Here is a 12,610-nt window from a genome sequence, read left to right on the forward strand (position 1 = left end):
ACCGGAGCTCCGCCACGTGGCTAAGGGTCAAGGTTATTTAGTAGAGTACATGTACCTGGCTAAGGTCTAAGCGAGTTAAGCGCGAAAGTTGGCATAAATATACTACATGTACATAGTAGTTTGAGGGTTTTCTGTGGTTGTATGTTGTAGCCAAACATCGATTGCTGACGTTTCTTCAAGGAAAGCATGAGACAAATCATACAGACAAAACAAGGAAGACAGGCGGGGCAGGCAACACTGAAACAACTTTCATGATAATATCTGCCGCCAGTGATTGAAACTGTTGTGGTAATGGCGGTATACATATCAAATACACATACGTAAATGGACAGTTGATTATGAACAGATATTGAGCGCCAGTTCCAACACCAAATCAGATCAACTCAGAGGATAACGTGCCATGTTTTACGACGTGTACATATATGCATAAACCTCGCGGCCATGGTGGGCGTAGTGGTGTTTGATAATTCGGATGAAGTTATGGCGAAGAATCAATGCAATGTACGTAGCTGAACACCAACAGATTGGCTTTACCGCCTCGTAGATCGAAATCTGATTCAATGTTTGTTTGCGCATGCTAAACCCCTCTCGTGCCATACCTACAAAAGTGAAAAGGCCGCTACTTATTCCTTCTCTCATGTTCTGAACCAGAATAGTGATCAATAAACAATAAAGGCCACGCGCGTCTAGCTACCCGCGGAAGTACTGAAGGTATAAGGTATTTTGAGGCTGTTTTATGCAGTGAGGCGTAAAGCCTTGTCGCAAAACAAGCATGAGCAAGAAAGATTTTACTGCCTTAGGCTTCCGGTATCTCGATTTGGCCTTGGCCGTAGCATTGCCGAAGATATTTGTTTTTTTTGTTTTGTTTAATTCATTAATTGCATGCAACTTTACAGTTATGGCAATACCCCTGAACTATCCCTTCTCCTCTGCCTCCTCTCACATATTTCTAACATAGGAAACACGCCCCGAACTCTTTTTCACATCCTATTCCTCGCTCCCTGCCTCTTTCAACGTCCCCCACCCGTACCCTAGTTCCCTTCTCTCCTCTTCTCCATCTTCGTCTTGTCCATTCCTTTTGTGTCTCCATTTGGCAAATTGTTTCCAGATTTTTATAGCTGCTTCAATACCACTTGCCTTCCAAAGGAGTTTGACGACCGTATTGTGCTCTTTAAAGGATTTGCGGGTTTCGGCCGTTGCCTCGCATTCGGTGAGTATATGAGTTACGCTTTGCTCCCCTTTGCCGCATTCACATTCGGCACTCTCGATCTTTCCTATTCTTTTTAGGTATCTGTTGATCGCTATATGACCTGTCCTGAGCCGGCTGATAATAACTCTGTCCGCCCGGTCCGTGTCGTCAAATTTAATGGTGTTTCGCTGCGACGGTTTAAATACCGCTTTCTCCTTGTTCGCTCTCGGCTCCCACTCCACCTCTCATTCTCTTATTGCTTCCTCTCGGGACTCTCTTTCTAGGAACGCAAAAGAAACAAACCATTCGTTGTCGATTCTCCCTTTGTTGATGGCTTCTTTCGCTGCTTTATCTGCTTCCGAGTTTCCTTTTATCCTGCTATGTCCCTTAACCCATTCCAATCTTACTCGGACCTTTTGTGTCTTGCCCGCATCATACCAGTAGCGTATCTTGTGGGCCATCATTTCTCCGGATGCCTGTTGTCTGCGTTTTACTCGTCTCATCGCTTCCTGACTATCGCATCTGATCGTGATCGTTCTCTTCATTGCCGAAGATACTATAGCAAAGGGGATTTTCAGTCGTTTCATGCGATCACAGGATCAAGATACTCTAATAGAGGAAGGCTATGAAAAACTGCTTTCTATTGGATAATGACATCTCTGGCAGCCTAGAAGAAATTAATTTTCACCTCTTTGCTTGATATAGAAACGGCACGCCGCTAGTAAACAACTGCTATCATCCCAAGAAACTAGAATAGGGTGCAAACTACATTGTTTATGATTTGATGCTGAACACCCAGTAAATCTTCCTAGAACCTATAATTGCCCCGCTCTGGAGAGAATTCAAGGGCTAGCGCGGTTTATATGGGTTATATTGAGTATACTTATTTATTCGATAAAAGTCTCAAATATAACCTATTTATAAATTCGAGTGATATTGCATGACCATTATTACCCTTAGCCTTCTATCACCCACCACCTTGCTTTAAACACGGCGAATTACTGGCCAGAGATGATAACGCTACCTATTCACCCATATCTACATCTACATCCCTTTCTATGACTTCTACCTTTCCCATTAAAGACTTCCACTCCTCTCCTAGTAGGTTCACTAGTACCCACGGCCTTCCATACCGCACCACCTGCCCTACAGTGATTTGCAACCCCAGCCTCACTGGGCCCGAAATAATGGCCCTCACAACGCCTTCTACTCCATGCCCCTTAACAATTATCATGTCACCATCTTGAACCACCTCGATGACAGTGATGATATAGTCTACACCAATCGGCTGTACCCTCTGCTTGAAAAGAGAAGTACTATGAAGTTCCTCCCTCCATCCCAATACTGTATCAGCGAGGCCGCCAGGACTGTACCGGCGGTGTTGTGGATCCGGAGCACGAGAGGATTCTGTTTTCGGTATGATGACAGATTTTTGTAGGTCGTGGATGTTAAAGTAACCTGGTCGGGGTGTTTGAGGCGTAGGTGTCGCTGGGGACTGCTGGGTTAGTTCTTTTAGAAGGCGTTTGTGTATTGGCAACGGGGTGACAGGATTATCGAGGGTCATAAGATCGTCGGGAAGAGAGTCGCCGCTAACAGAGCCATCATCATCTTTGTGCTTCGGTTTGAAGGAGTGGGAAGATAATGGACTCAGTGGGGGTGAAGATGTGATGTCAATATCTGAATGTATGATATCAAAATCTTCGGTCTTGGGGCGAAGGTTTTCCGATTTTCTGGGCGAGACAAGGTCCTCTATAGAATCTGTAGTAGAAATTTGAGAATCATCATTGAGCAAAGGCAGATTCTGACGTGGAGGCGTTGTGAAGCGTGGGGGGGATGTTTCGGGGACAATGTCATCACTAGGGACTGGATTATGTTTGGTCATCTGTTGAGGGGTAGCTCGGAACGATTCTGTCGGCCATAGAACCCTGGAGCTTGAATCAGGGGCTGCAATCGCCTGTGAGATAGACGGTTTCCATCCTATTACCGCGCGTTCTGGTTTCTCCTTCACCGGAGAGGCGGCAGCGAGGAGATCTGGGTCTATGGCGAAGCCTCTGGATTTTTTCGATTGAGTTTGAGGGGTCGGTGTAGGAAACTCGAAATGCTCTTGTGTTTGTACAGATTCCGGCACTTTCCCTGTCTTTGTGGATGTTATATCATCCTCGGTGGCTCTCCTAGAGGCCCCCGGAAGGTCGAAAGGCTGTCCCTAGCTAAGAATCCCATTTTTGGCTTCTTTTTGGTTCCGGATCCATTCCTCTCATTTACATCCGCTAGTGCGAATAGATCTGGATCTATACCATCATAGAAACCCTTCCTCTTCCCTGAGCTCTGTGGTATCCCTTGCTGTGGCTTTGGCGTCGAGCGCGCCGCTGACATCGGCTGCTGTTCTGAACGCAATGGCACTTTTATCGCTGGGGGGTACTGGGATGTGGATATTGGTTGTGATTCGCCCTCGAAGTCTTCGATATCGTCGACGTCATTATGGTATTGGTTTTGATGTCGTTCCTGTTATTTTGTCAATAACTAGTACACTCAATAGATATTACAGAGAGGGATAAGTTACTGACGACCTGTCCATAGCACGTGCGCACTCTGTTTGCCAGGGAGCCCTATATAATCTGGCGATTTATTACAGCTGTACTTTCGCAGCCTGTGATCATGAAGTATGGAGTCGCGAACTTTACTTTTGCTAGCTCTGCCCCGGAGCCTCATGCAGGTATCGTCACGTGCATAAAGTTACTATAATTAAAAACCGTGACCAAAGCTTGGTTGAATCACAGCTCTGGAGATACCACGACGCAGTTCCGAAAACATGAAATGAAGACTTGGGTAGAGTAGGTATTGGGAGCTGGCCATGCACCATTGCTCCCAGCAAAGTCACCACTCCAACCCGAAAGGTTTCCCCACAGCGCACAGCTATTACCTCCAGTACCGAAGCGAGCTGTACTTTCACATCGTGATATGTCACTCTAGCACTCGAGCTCCCTTTCTCTATTATGTGTATCTTTATTAGGAAGTTCTATCAATAAGTCTAACCAGTTTGCCTCCGATAATATTGCCCACCTATGCCTAATAATTCTGGGCATTATGGCAAGGCGCAATAGACCTAGAGGAGCTCATTAGGACTCACGATGGCAGGACCCTGATCACTATGAAGGAAGCTACATACCTCAGCGTACGTACTTCTCTATTCCACAACATAAGAACCTGACAGCTGACAGATACAATAGGGATAGGATTCGTTTTTTAGGTATTCATCCGTACATATATACCAGCTTTTGATCCGAAACTACTGGTTCAAGTTAATACCAATAGAATTTAGGAGGAGAGAAAAATAGTTTCTAAACACATGGTGAAAGGAGTGGGAGGGCCTACACCTTCACATACCTGAAGCATTTAGAAAACTACCGATCACACTTATCTCAATCCCTCCCGAAAAACCAAATCACCTCCATCAAAATTCTTCTGTTGACTTCCTTAGATACTTTATTGTATATGAACCTTCGAACATATACGCATATTTCAGGCTGCGCACCAGATTCCTCGAGTGCCAGTTCCCGAAAGATTGATAGCACATCTACGATCCTTCAAAGGTCTTGTAAAGCCTGATGAAGTCTTTCCGGATCCGTAAGCCATAGCCAGATGAATACCCAGAAATACCAAATAAAAGAGTAATGATCTAACATTAGGATCATATTATAATTATCCATGGCGTAGAACAGGGGAGGAGTCGACGAATGATGCGTGTTTTGATGTGGCTAGAGGTTCGCTTGGTCAGGATTGAGGAGATGGAGCCGCTAAAGGAACATTGAATGGTTTTTTGAGTGGGCTCGTCAGGGCCAAGATCTTAAGATCGAGCGCCGAATCCCAATTCAACCCGCACCCATTAAGACATAGTTCCTGCAATCACAATTGAAATTAATTCTCCTGACGGCAAGTGCTGTATGTACTCGCGGGAACAACTAGATCGGACTACAATCCTTGAGATATCGACATCTGGATTACATTGAGCAGTTCCCATAGTATTTACATCCCCTGGGCCGGGACATGAGCAACCTCGCTGCTGATGGGTCTAATTAATATCGACATCCGGCGGATACGAACCATCGAACGCACAAAGAACATATTTTGTCACTATTTTATATACGTATCTTAAATGCAGTAAGTCTATTGCTATTTCATATAACGACTCGATGGATGATGATCAATGAACTAAAGGAAAATAACCCGAAATCACAAGGAAAAGCATCCCTACTTTCCTCATCGCTAGCGCCTGCATCTGAGGGCCGTCCTCAGTATGCTGATGGCCACCTTTTATTTTTATATTACGGTGCCGTGATTTCGTCCTTCACGAAGCTCCTCATCGGACGAAGGCCCCACCTATCAAACATAGCCTTATCTTCATCCCAGCCGCTACAGTCGGTAGTCAACATCCTCTCGCCAGTGAATATCGCATTGGCTCCAGCCATAAAGCACAGCGCTTGTTGTTCTTCGGACATCGTTATTCTACCAGCAGCTAATCTGATGATACTGGTTGGCATGATACAACGAGCAGTTGATATCGTCTTCAGAATCGACGTGAATGGCAGCGGCTTGGTATCACCAAGAGGCGTTCCCTTGATCGGAACCAGAGAGTTAATCGGCAATGATTCTGGGTGTGAAGGCATAGTTGCCAGGGTGTAAAGGAAAGAAACGTGGTCCTCCTGTGTTTCGCCCAGTCCTAAAATACCCCCCGTGCACACACTAATTCCAGCATCACGGACGTTCGAGATGGTGTTCAATCGCTCGTCGTATGAGCGTGTAGTGATTACCTTAGGATAGTGCTCCCTCGAGGTATCGATATTATGGTTGTAAGCTGTTAACCCAGCCTCCTTCAACTCCTTCGCCTGTTCATCATCAATCATTCCTAACGTAACACACACCTCCATGTCCATCGCCCTAACACCAGAAACCATCTCCTTAATTCTCTTCAAATTCGTCTTACGACCTCGCATGTCTCTCCATGCTGCGCCCATGCAAAACCGGGTGCTACCATTTGCTTTAGCAATCTTGGCGGCCTCGAGGACCGCCTCGACGTTGGAGAGTTTAGTGGCCTTGAGGCCCGTGTCGTACCGGGAAGATTGGGAACAGTATGAGCAATCTTCACTGCAGCCACCGGTTTTGATATTCATGAGCGTGCACATCTGGATTGAGGATGGGTTGTGGAATCGGCGGTGGATTGTTGCCTACACATAGCAGCAGATGAGTCAATTGGCCTGACCTATTCCCTATATTTCGGAAGACAGGAATACATACAGCAGCGAAGGCTAACTCTAGTGCGCCTGTGTTGTATATGCTCTCAATCTCGGCCTTTGTCCAATTGTTCCTGGATTCTTTCGCAGCAAGCGCATCTTGGAGGGGTGAGAAGGAAGACGGCTTTGGTTCGGCGACAACATTGACCGGCTCGCTTGAGAGAGTAGCGAGTCCTCGACGTTGGATATGACGATTCGAGCTTCTGACTGCGACGCGCAGCGTTGTCAATGATAGCCTTGCGGGGTTCATCGTGAGCAAGATTGAAAGATCGAATTGTGTGTCGATGTCTCAGGTTACGAAGGTATGAACAGATGGCGAAGAGGTACGGGGGTATCTATGTAAGGACGCTGCCAGTGGCTGCGTTCTTTCCCCTGCGGGGTAGGTACTCAAATATTGTGAAGGATTTTGACTACTACCAATCAGTGTGGTTCTATTGGCCAGGCCCTTGCGCCAAGCCCCACTATTCCTGCTTTGTTTTTACTTGACAGGGTATATATCTGCTCTACATCCTCTCAGTTTGTATGAGATGTCTGTTTTCATGCAACTACTTTATCTACATACAGACAGTCTTTTTTATTCATCCGGAAAACCGGCAGTTTACATGAATAGTGGGGTGAGGGGATGGGGAGGGTCAATTCTTCAATATATACGGATTGAGTTCTCTGGCCGAGGCACATAATATCCAAGATCCTGATGAATGTTTCGTGTTACGTTGAAACAACGGTTTACAGGGATATAACAGCTCAAATCGAAACTACACACTCAAAATTCTTCATCGAACGATATTTAACGATGGGACATATCCTCTGGAAATTTCCCTGTCCATCGAGGTCTGTATTTCTGGTTTCTTGCCTTAGGCTCCGTCAACTAATATTCTTAATTATGCGCACGATATCCACAATCAAGCTATGCACCTGCTTTAATATTAAAAGCTTGATTCAGAGTTTGATTTCCCCTATAAAGTTACGCAGTCAGGAAGGATACCTGCCAAAATGCATCTATCATTTAAGGTTTTCTCCACTCTAGCTGCGTAGGTACATACAAGTACAGCGCCGGACAGTCAAAATCAACCCTCATGTTCTTTTCAAGCCAGAAACTAGTCCTAATCGGGTAATAATAATCATCGAATCATCCAAATAGGGTAAGAATTATTCCAATTAATGTGGCCGCCTTGGCATAAAGCTATTGTTTTTTTCGGGAAGATTGCACCAAATGTTTGAGAGGTCATAGTGCAGCCAGTTCTTAATTATTTTAAATCCCCTTTTATAGGGATGTTTACAACCATGATTAGACCCATTATACAAAAGAACATTATTTTTGGACAAGTGTTGCGTTGTTGAAAGTCGATGGGGTGAAGGGGAGTCGGTGGTTGCTCTGGCCGGCTGGTTTTGGCTGTCCGACACCGTACATGTAAGCTCAACGATGTTGGGTGTATGCTGCATGCTTAGGCCTTATGCATGTAGCCAGCGGTTGAAGCAGGCTTGGAAATACCCATACAATAGTAATTTCCAGTCCGGTGAATAAGCTCTAATGACGTTACGACATAGAATAAAACATCACGACCCAACCTCAATACACGATTCGATCATGTGTGCCCTAAATTCACCAAATGTAGATGCTCTCCCATTCAGCTCTCCAGCTTTGGCTGGAAAAATCAAGCGTCAATCTCTTATTTCTGTAAGCCCTTGCCTACCTACAATAGATCTAGGGTACAATTGTAGTTTGTTATTTCATTAATTGGGTACAAGTGTAGTTCATGAATAGCAAACGTCTCAAAGACAATCCCAACCAAGATCTCCTTCAAATTCCCGCCATTGACGCCCTCCTCGACCTTATCCTCAACCCATCCCTAACAGCAGCTCAAAAGGCCCTCCCAAAACGCCTCCACCTCCCAGTAATCGAACTCACATCCCGCGGCTCTTGCGGCAAAACTCACCTTCTATATCTCATCTGCGCTGTCGCAACTCTCCCCTCCAAACTTGGGGGAAAGGGTCGCGCGGTCGTGATAGTCGACTGCAAGTCGCAATTCTCTGTCAACAGGCTATACGAGGTAATGCGGGGATACGCCAAACAGTACCTCCAGATTCTGTCAATCCCGAGCAGTCAGCTCCATGGCCTCCTTAAAGCCGCCCTTTCACACGTCCACATCTTTCACCCGACATCCTCCGCACAACTCCTTCTCACGATTCAGTCTCTGAAATCATACCTCTACACCGCCGAGCACCAATCTTCCAGGCGCCGTATTGACAGCATCCTCATCGACGGCATCTCAAGCTTCATATGGCGCGACCGTTGGAATGATTATCATGCTGTCATGTTATCGCAAGGAAACTTGGATTGGATTGATCTGCAGGAGCGGTACAGTAGTATTGTGCGGGAGCTAAAGGAGGTGGCCGGAGCGCTGGGCGCCTATATTGTAGTCACAAATCTTGGATTTTCGGGGCGGCGGGGTGGTGATCTAGATGCACAACCTCCCTTGCGTGGAGCGAAGTCCGTGGTAGAGGAAAAGACGCCTAGAGAAAGACCTTACTTAAGAAATGCGTTACCCGCACCGTGGAATGCGTTTGTCAACGTGAAGATTGTGCTACGACACTTTCGGTCTGGGGAGGATGAGGAGAGGAGGTTTGTGGGGTTCTCAGATACGGTGGGGTTGGGTGGAGGCTTACAGAGGGCGGTGAGTGAGGTTAATGGCGGGACTGGGCAGTTTTGGTTCAAGATAACGAGTGAAGGAGTCACTGTTGGTGCGAGTGCGAATTTTTGAGGGAAATTAGTGATATGGTGACCTTATAAATTTTAAGTTTTAGGGATCTCTGATACTATGAACTGGTATTCGGGTAGTTTTTAAAGGGATTAACTCGCATAACTGTGCCGGTTATGGATATCAATCGGGCAATAATGGTGATAGCAAAAATGGCTGGCAGCTAAATGGAATAGGGTATCTAGTAACAAACTTCCCTTTATCACTCGGAATTCTCAGCCTGAAAAACTATTGATCGATTTACTGTTCACAGGATGTTAAACACAGTAATATCACTTTATCATGCTTGGTACCGCTATCAATTGTCGTTAAATCCAATTTTTGTGATAGCTCGCTGCACCGATTTCACGATCATTGACTGAATGCCTAAATACCTGGATATGAATCTACGCGCTCTATTTGGTTGTGAAGAGAATTATCGTGACCAATATTAATCATCTACTATTTGCGAGACGCTAGTTTAAGCCGCCACTAGATTCAGGGCATCTTCGATACGAGGACTTGAAAAATTGACAGTATTTACCCGTCCCAGTGTTTGCTGGAGAAAAAGGTACGCCACATGTATGACGGATTGGATGATTTGCAAATAGCACCTGCCAAGCCGACGTTGTCCGGTCTTTCTTCCTACGCGGGGGTTTTTCATTCGAGCTCAAAGCTAAAGGCTCTATTTTGTTGCACGTTCAGGTGCAAATAGGGATTTAGGTGCAAGATTTCTAAAAATAACTATAGGGCAGAAACATCACGTGTGGGTTCGAACTGCACCTGGGATTTAATGACACTTTAGGCCATGGGACGGGCTGCTACCTACTGTTTCTAATGTATTACAGCGTTTTTAAGTATCTTGGCTCATGGATTTTTCGGAGAATGGGAGCCAGTAGGGATACAATGGTTCGAAATTTGCTGGAGATAGGGATCGGAAACGATGGTTGTCGACGTCGATTGGCTTAAGTCATGGACATACATATATGTCACAATTGCCCTTGCCCTTAAGTTCTGAATAGTTTTTTTTTTTTTAGGTTAATTAGCCCTTGGGCTTATTCGCGGTCCTACACAGATACTGATCGAGTTTTGCACAACACATATCTCAATTATTGGTAACTTCAAAGCCCGGTTCTGTTATTGGCGATGGAACAAGTACACCTTAGTTTTTGTGGCCGTCACTAACCAGTACTATTGTTTCTTTTCATCCAAAGAGAGCTCGACAGGTGCTTTGAACGTGATCGCCGATTCCACCTATCGATAAACATAAAATCAACACTTTGAAGAGTGTCAATTATTCATGTTGTTTAGTGGAGGCAGTGCGCCGACTCTTGGCATATCAATCTTCAGCTTCAGCAATTGAGGATCGTGAAAAGTGTATACTTTCCAAGGGCACTTCAAGGCAATACGAGAGCTGGAGAGCGGGGTTGTGAACTCAAGGTTAGGATAGCACCGATCACCAACTCATGCACTGACAACAATTCTCTCTCTGTGATGTCTTTTGGGTATCGACCGATATATATCAAATATCAGCGAGAAATCAACTATATAAACCTCCGTATATCCAGCTCTAGGTCTCCTTTCTTCTATCCACCATCATCGACTCAAACACAGCTAGTATTCTATACCTCATAAACACACAGCACCCTCTACCAACCTATATACTCCTAAACCCATATTTTTCAAAATGTATCCCAAAGCACTCCTCGCCTTCCTCGCCACCTTCCTCCTCTTCTTCACCACCATCGCCAGCCCCATCCTCGAAGCCCGCCAGGAAGAAGGCATCGTCACATTCGACGCCGGCGACGCCTCCGAATCCCAGGGAACCACCGAAACAAGCACTGGCACGAACACGCTCAGCAGCTCGACCCTAGACTGGTACCAGATCTGGTTCTACCAGTACAACAGAAGCCTCTGGTGCAACAAGCGCTGCTGCAACTTCCACCTCATCTCCTACGCCTGGGTTGTGGGATATCCGTCGGCTGTCATCTGGTCTGGCCCTCAGTGCACCGGGACTCCTACTTACCTTTCTGGCCTTGATTACCCTGTTTGTAAGTGATAATTCTGGGGCATTGGTGTAGTTGTATTCGGGTTAATTTAATGTATGAATATATCACTGACTAACTGGTCCGCGTACTCTAGTCCTTTCCGGGGAGTACTACTCCATGTCCCCATACTAGTAAAGGGATCCAGGGATCGTCGATATTCGTCACTACATGTAGCTACATATTTTTCCTATGTGATTATCTCAACAAGGACTGGGGGGAACGGGGAAAGAAAAAAAGAAAAAAAAAAAAGAACTGTCTGCCGAACAGGAAAGTAAGAAAGAAAAAACTTTTTATTGACTGTCGTTATGTACTTAATCATCTCTTTATACATATAATGCAATGCTCTTGCTTGAACTCGAAAGAAAAAATGCGTGTATCAAATCCCCTATAGCTAGCTTTTAAACCTCCCGGGTACGAACAAGGTGATTGGTTAATCATTGACATGCCCCAGAAGAAACCTCATATAATAATACCGAGAGTATATATACTGCTTCTGATTTGTCAAATATTTCGTTGGGCCTCAAATCACCACCGCCATAAAAATGAAATTTTTCATAGCATTGACGGCCAGTGAGATTATATTTTTCTGCCCCACTCGTGTTTGTTGCGTTATGTATTGCGCAAAAATTAGGTTGTTATCGACCTTATCCAACCAATCCAGGGTTAGGGTTGTTCTGGCTCAGCAGCCAAGACCGAAAATCTTGGGATCCCGGTGTGGATCGGGCCATCTGCCGGGGGAAAGTTCCGCAAGTGCCATGTTTAATGGCTGCATCCAGCATTCCAAAGCGGTTTGTGGGTAAGGATATTCCCATCATCGGTTCTTGAGCCAGGACCAGCTGTCTCAACCCATGGTTGACTTGAGAATCTTTTTTGGGGATGCAAAACTTCGAGAGGTACGCAGAGTAGATCTACCTTACTTTTGCTTCACATGTTGATCTGAAATTAGCATCATATGTGTTTATGTGGCTCAATTAACATGAAATACCTGCGATGGTCCCTGCACCGCCCATCTCATCTCCATCTCAACGGGCATCGTGACATCTGCACCGCCACCCGTGCCACAAATGGAGCTGTGCTGGACCCTGGCTAACTACTGAGCGGGGATCAACCCCTATTCTGCACCCCGCGTGGTTCGTTGTGTCGGTCGGTAGATCTGTAGTAGGCAGGTCGAGGTGAGATTAGAGCCAGAGCATAGACAAACAGACAGGCCACCAGGGCCACCCCCCATGCATCCATATCAACATAACCACGACCATTACCACCACCACCACCCCTTAGCCGCGCTACCTCTGCTGCTTGACTGACTGACCTACATTCTTACATACCTGACTTGCACAACTCCACAGC

The 12,610-nt window shown here is 45.7% G+C and overlaps 4 protein-coding genes across 4 annotated transcripts; 2 read left to right on the top strand and 2 right to left on the bottom strand.

Moving 5' to 3' along the window:
- Positions 1-2,213: 2,213 nt before the first annotated feature.
- LAJ45_10562 (uncharacterized protein) lies at positions 2,214-4,049 on the bottom strand (the record flags this gene model as incomplete). Its single annotated transcript, XM_046120085.1, has 3 exons — positions 2,214-3,392; positions 3,452-3,691; positions 3,750-3,764. 3 exons carry the CDS (start codon positions 3,762-3,764, stop codon positions 2,214-2,216), a joined length of 1,434 nt encoding a protein of 477 aa, XP_045966744.1.
- Positions 4,050-5,511: 1,462 nt separating this feature from the next.
- On the bottom strand, positions 5,512-6,727 carry LAJ45_10563 (uncharacterized protein; the record flags this gene model as incomplete). The annotated part of the gene is made up of 3 exons (XM_046120086.1): positions 5,512-5,802; positions 5,998-6,411; positions 6,482-6,727. 3 exons carry the CDS (start codon positions 6,725-6,727, stop codon positions 5,512-5,514), a joined length of 951 nt encoding a protein of 316 aa, XP_045966745.1.
- Positions 6,728-8,065: 1,338 nt separating this feature from the next.
- LAJ45_10564 (uncharacterized protein) lies at positions 8,066-9,598 on the top strand (the record flags this gene model as incomplete). Its single annotated transcript, XM_046120087.1, has 5 exons — positions 8,066-8,155; positions 8,232-9,219; positions 9,277-9,304; positions 9,384-9,413; positions 9,490-9,598. 5 exons carry the CDS (start codon positions 8,066-8,068, stop codon positions 9,596-9,598), a joined length of 1,245 nt encoding a protein of 414 aa, XP_045966746.1.
- Positions 9,599-10,902: 1,304 nt separating this feature from the next.
- LAJ45_10565 (uncharacterized protein) lies at positions 10,903-11,395 on the top strand (the record flags this gene model as incomplete). The annotated part of the gene is made up of 2 exons (XM_046120088.1): positions 10,903-11,266; positions 11,358-11,395. 2 exons carry the CDS (start codon positions 10,903-10,905, stop codon positions 11,393-11,395), a joined length of 402 nt encoding a protein of 133 aa, XP_045966747.1.
- Positions 11,396-12,610: the final 1,215 nt, after the last annotated feature.

This window comes from Morchella importuna (assembly GCF_003444635.1).
Source record: "Morchella importuna strain M04M26 chromosome Unknown Morimp01GS047, whole genome shotgun sequence".
Classification (NCBI taxonomy): Eukaryota; Fungi; Ascomycota; class Pezizomycetes; order Pezizales; family Morchellaceae; genus Morchella; species Morchella importuna.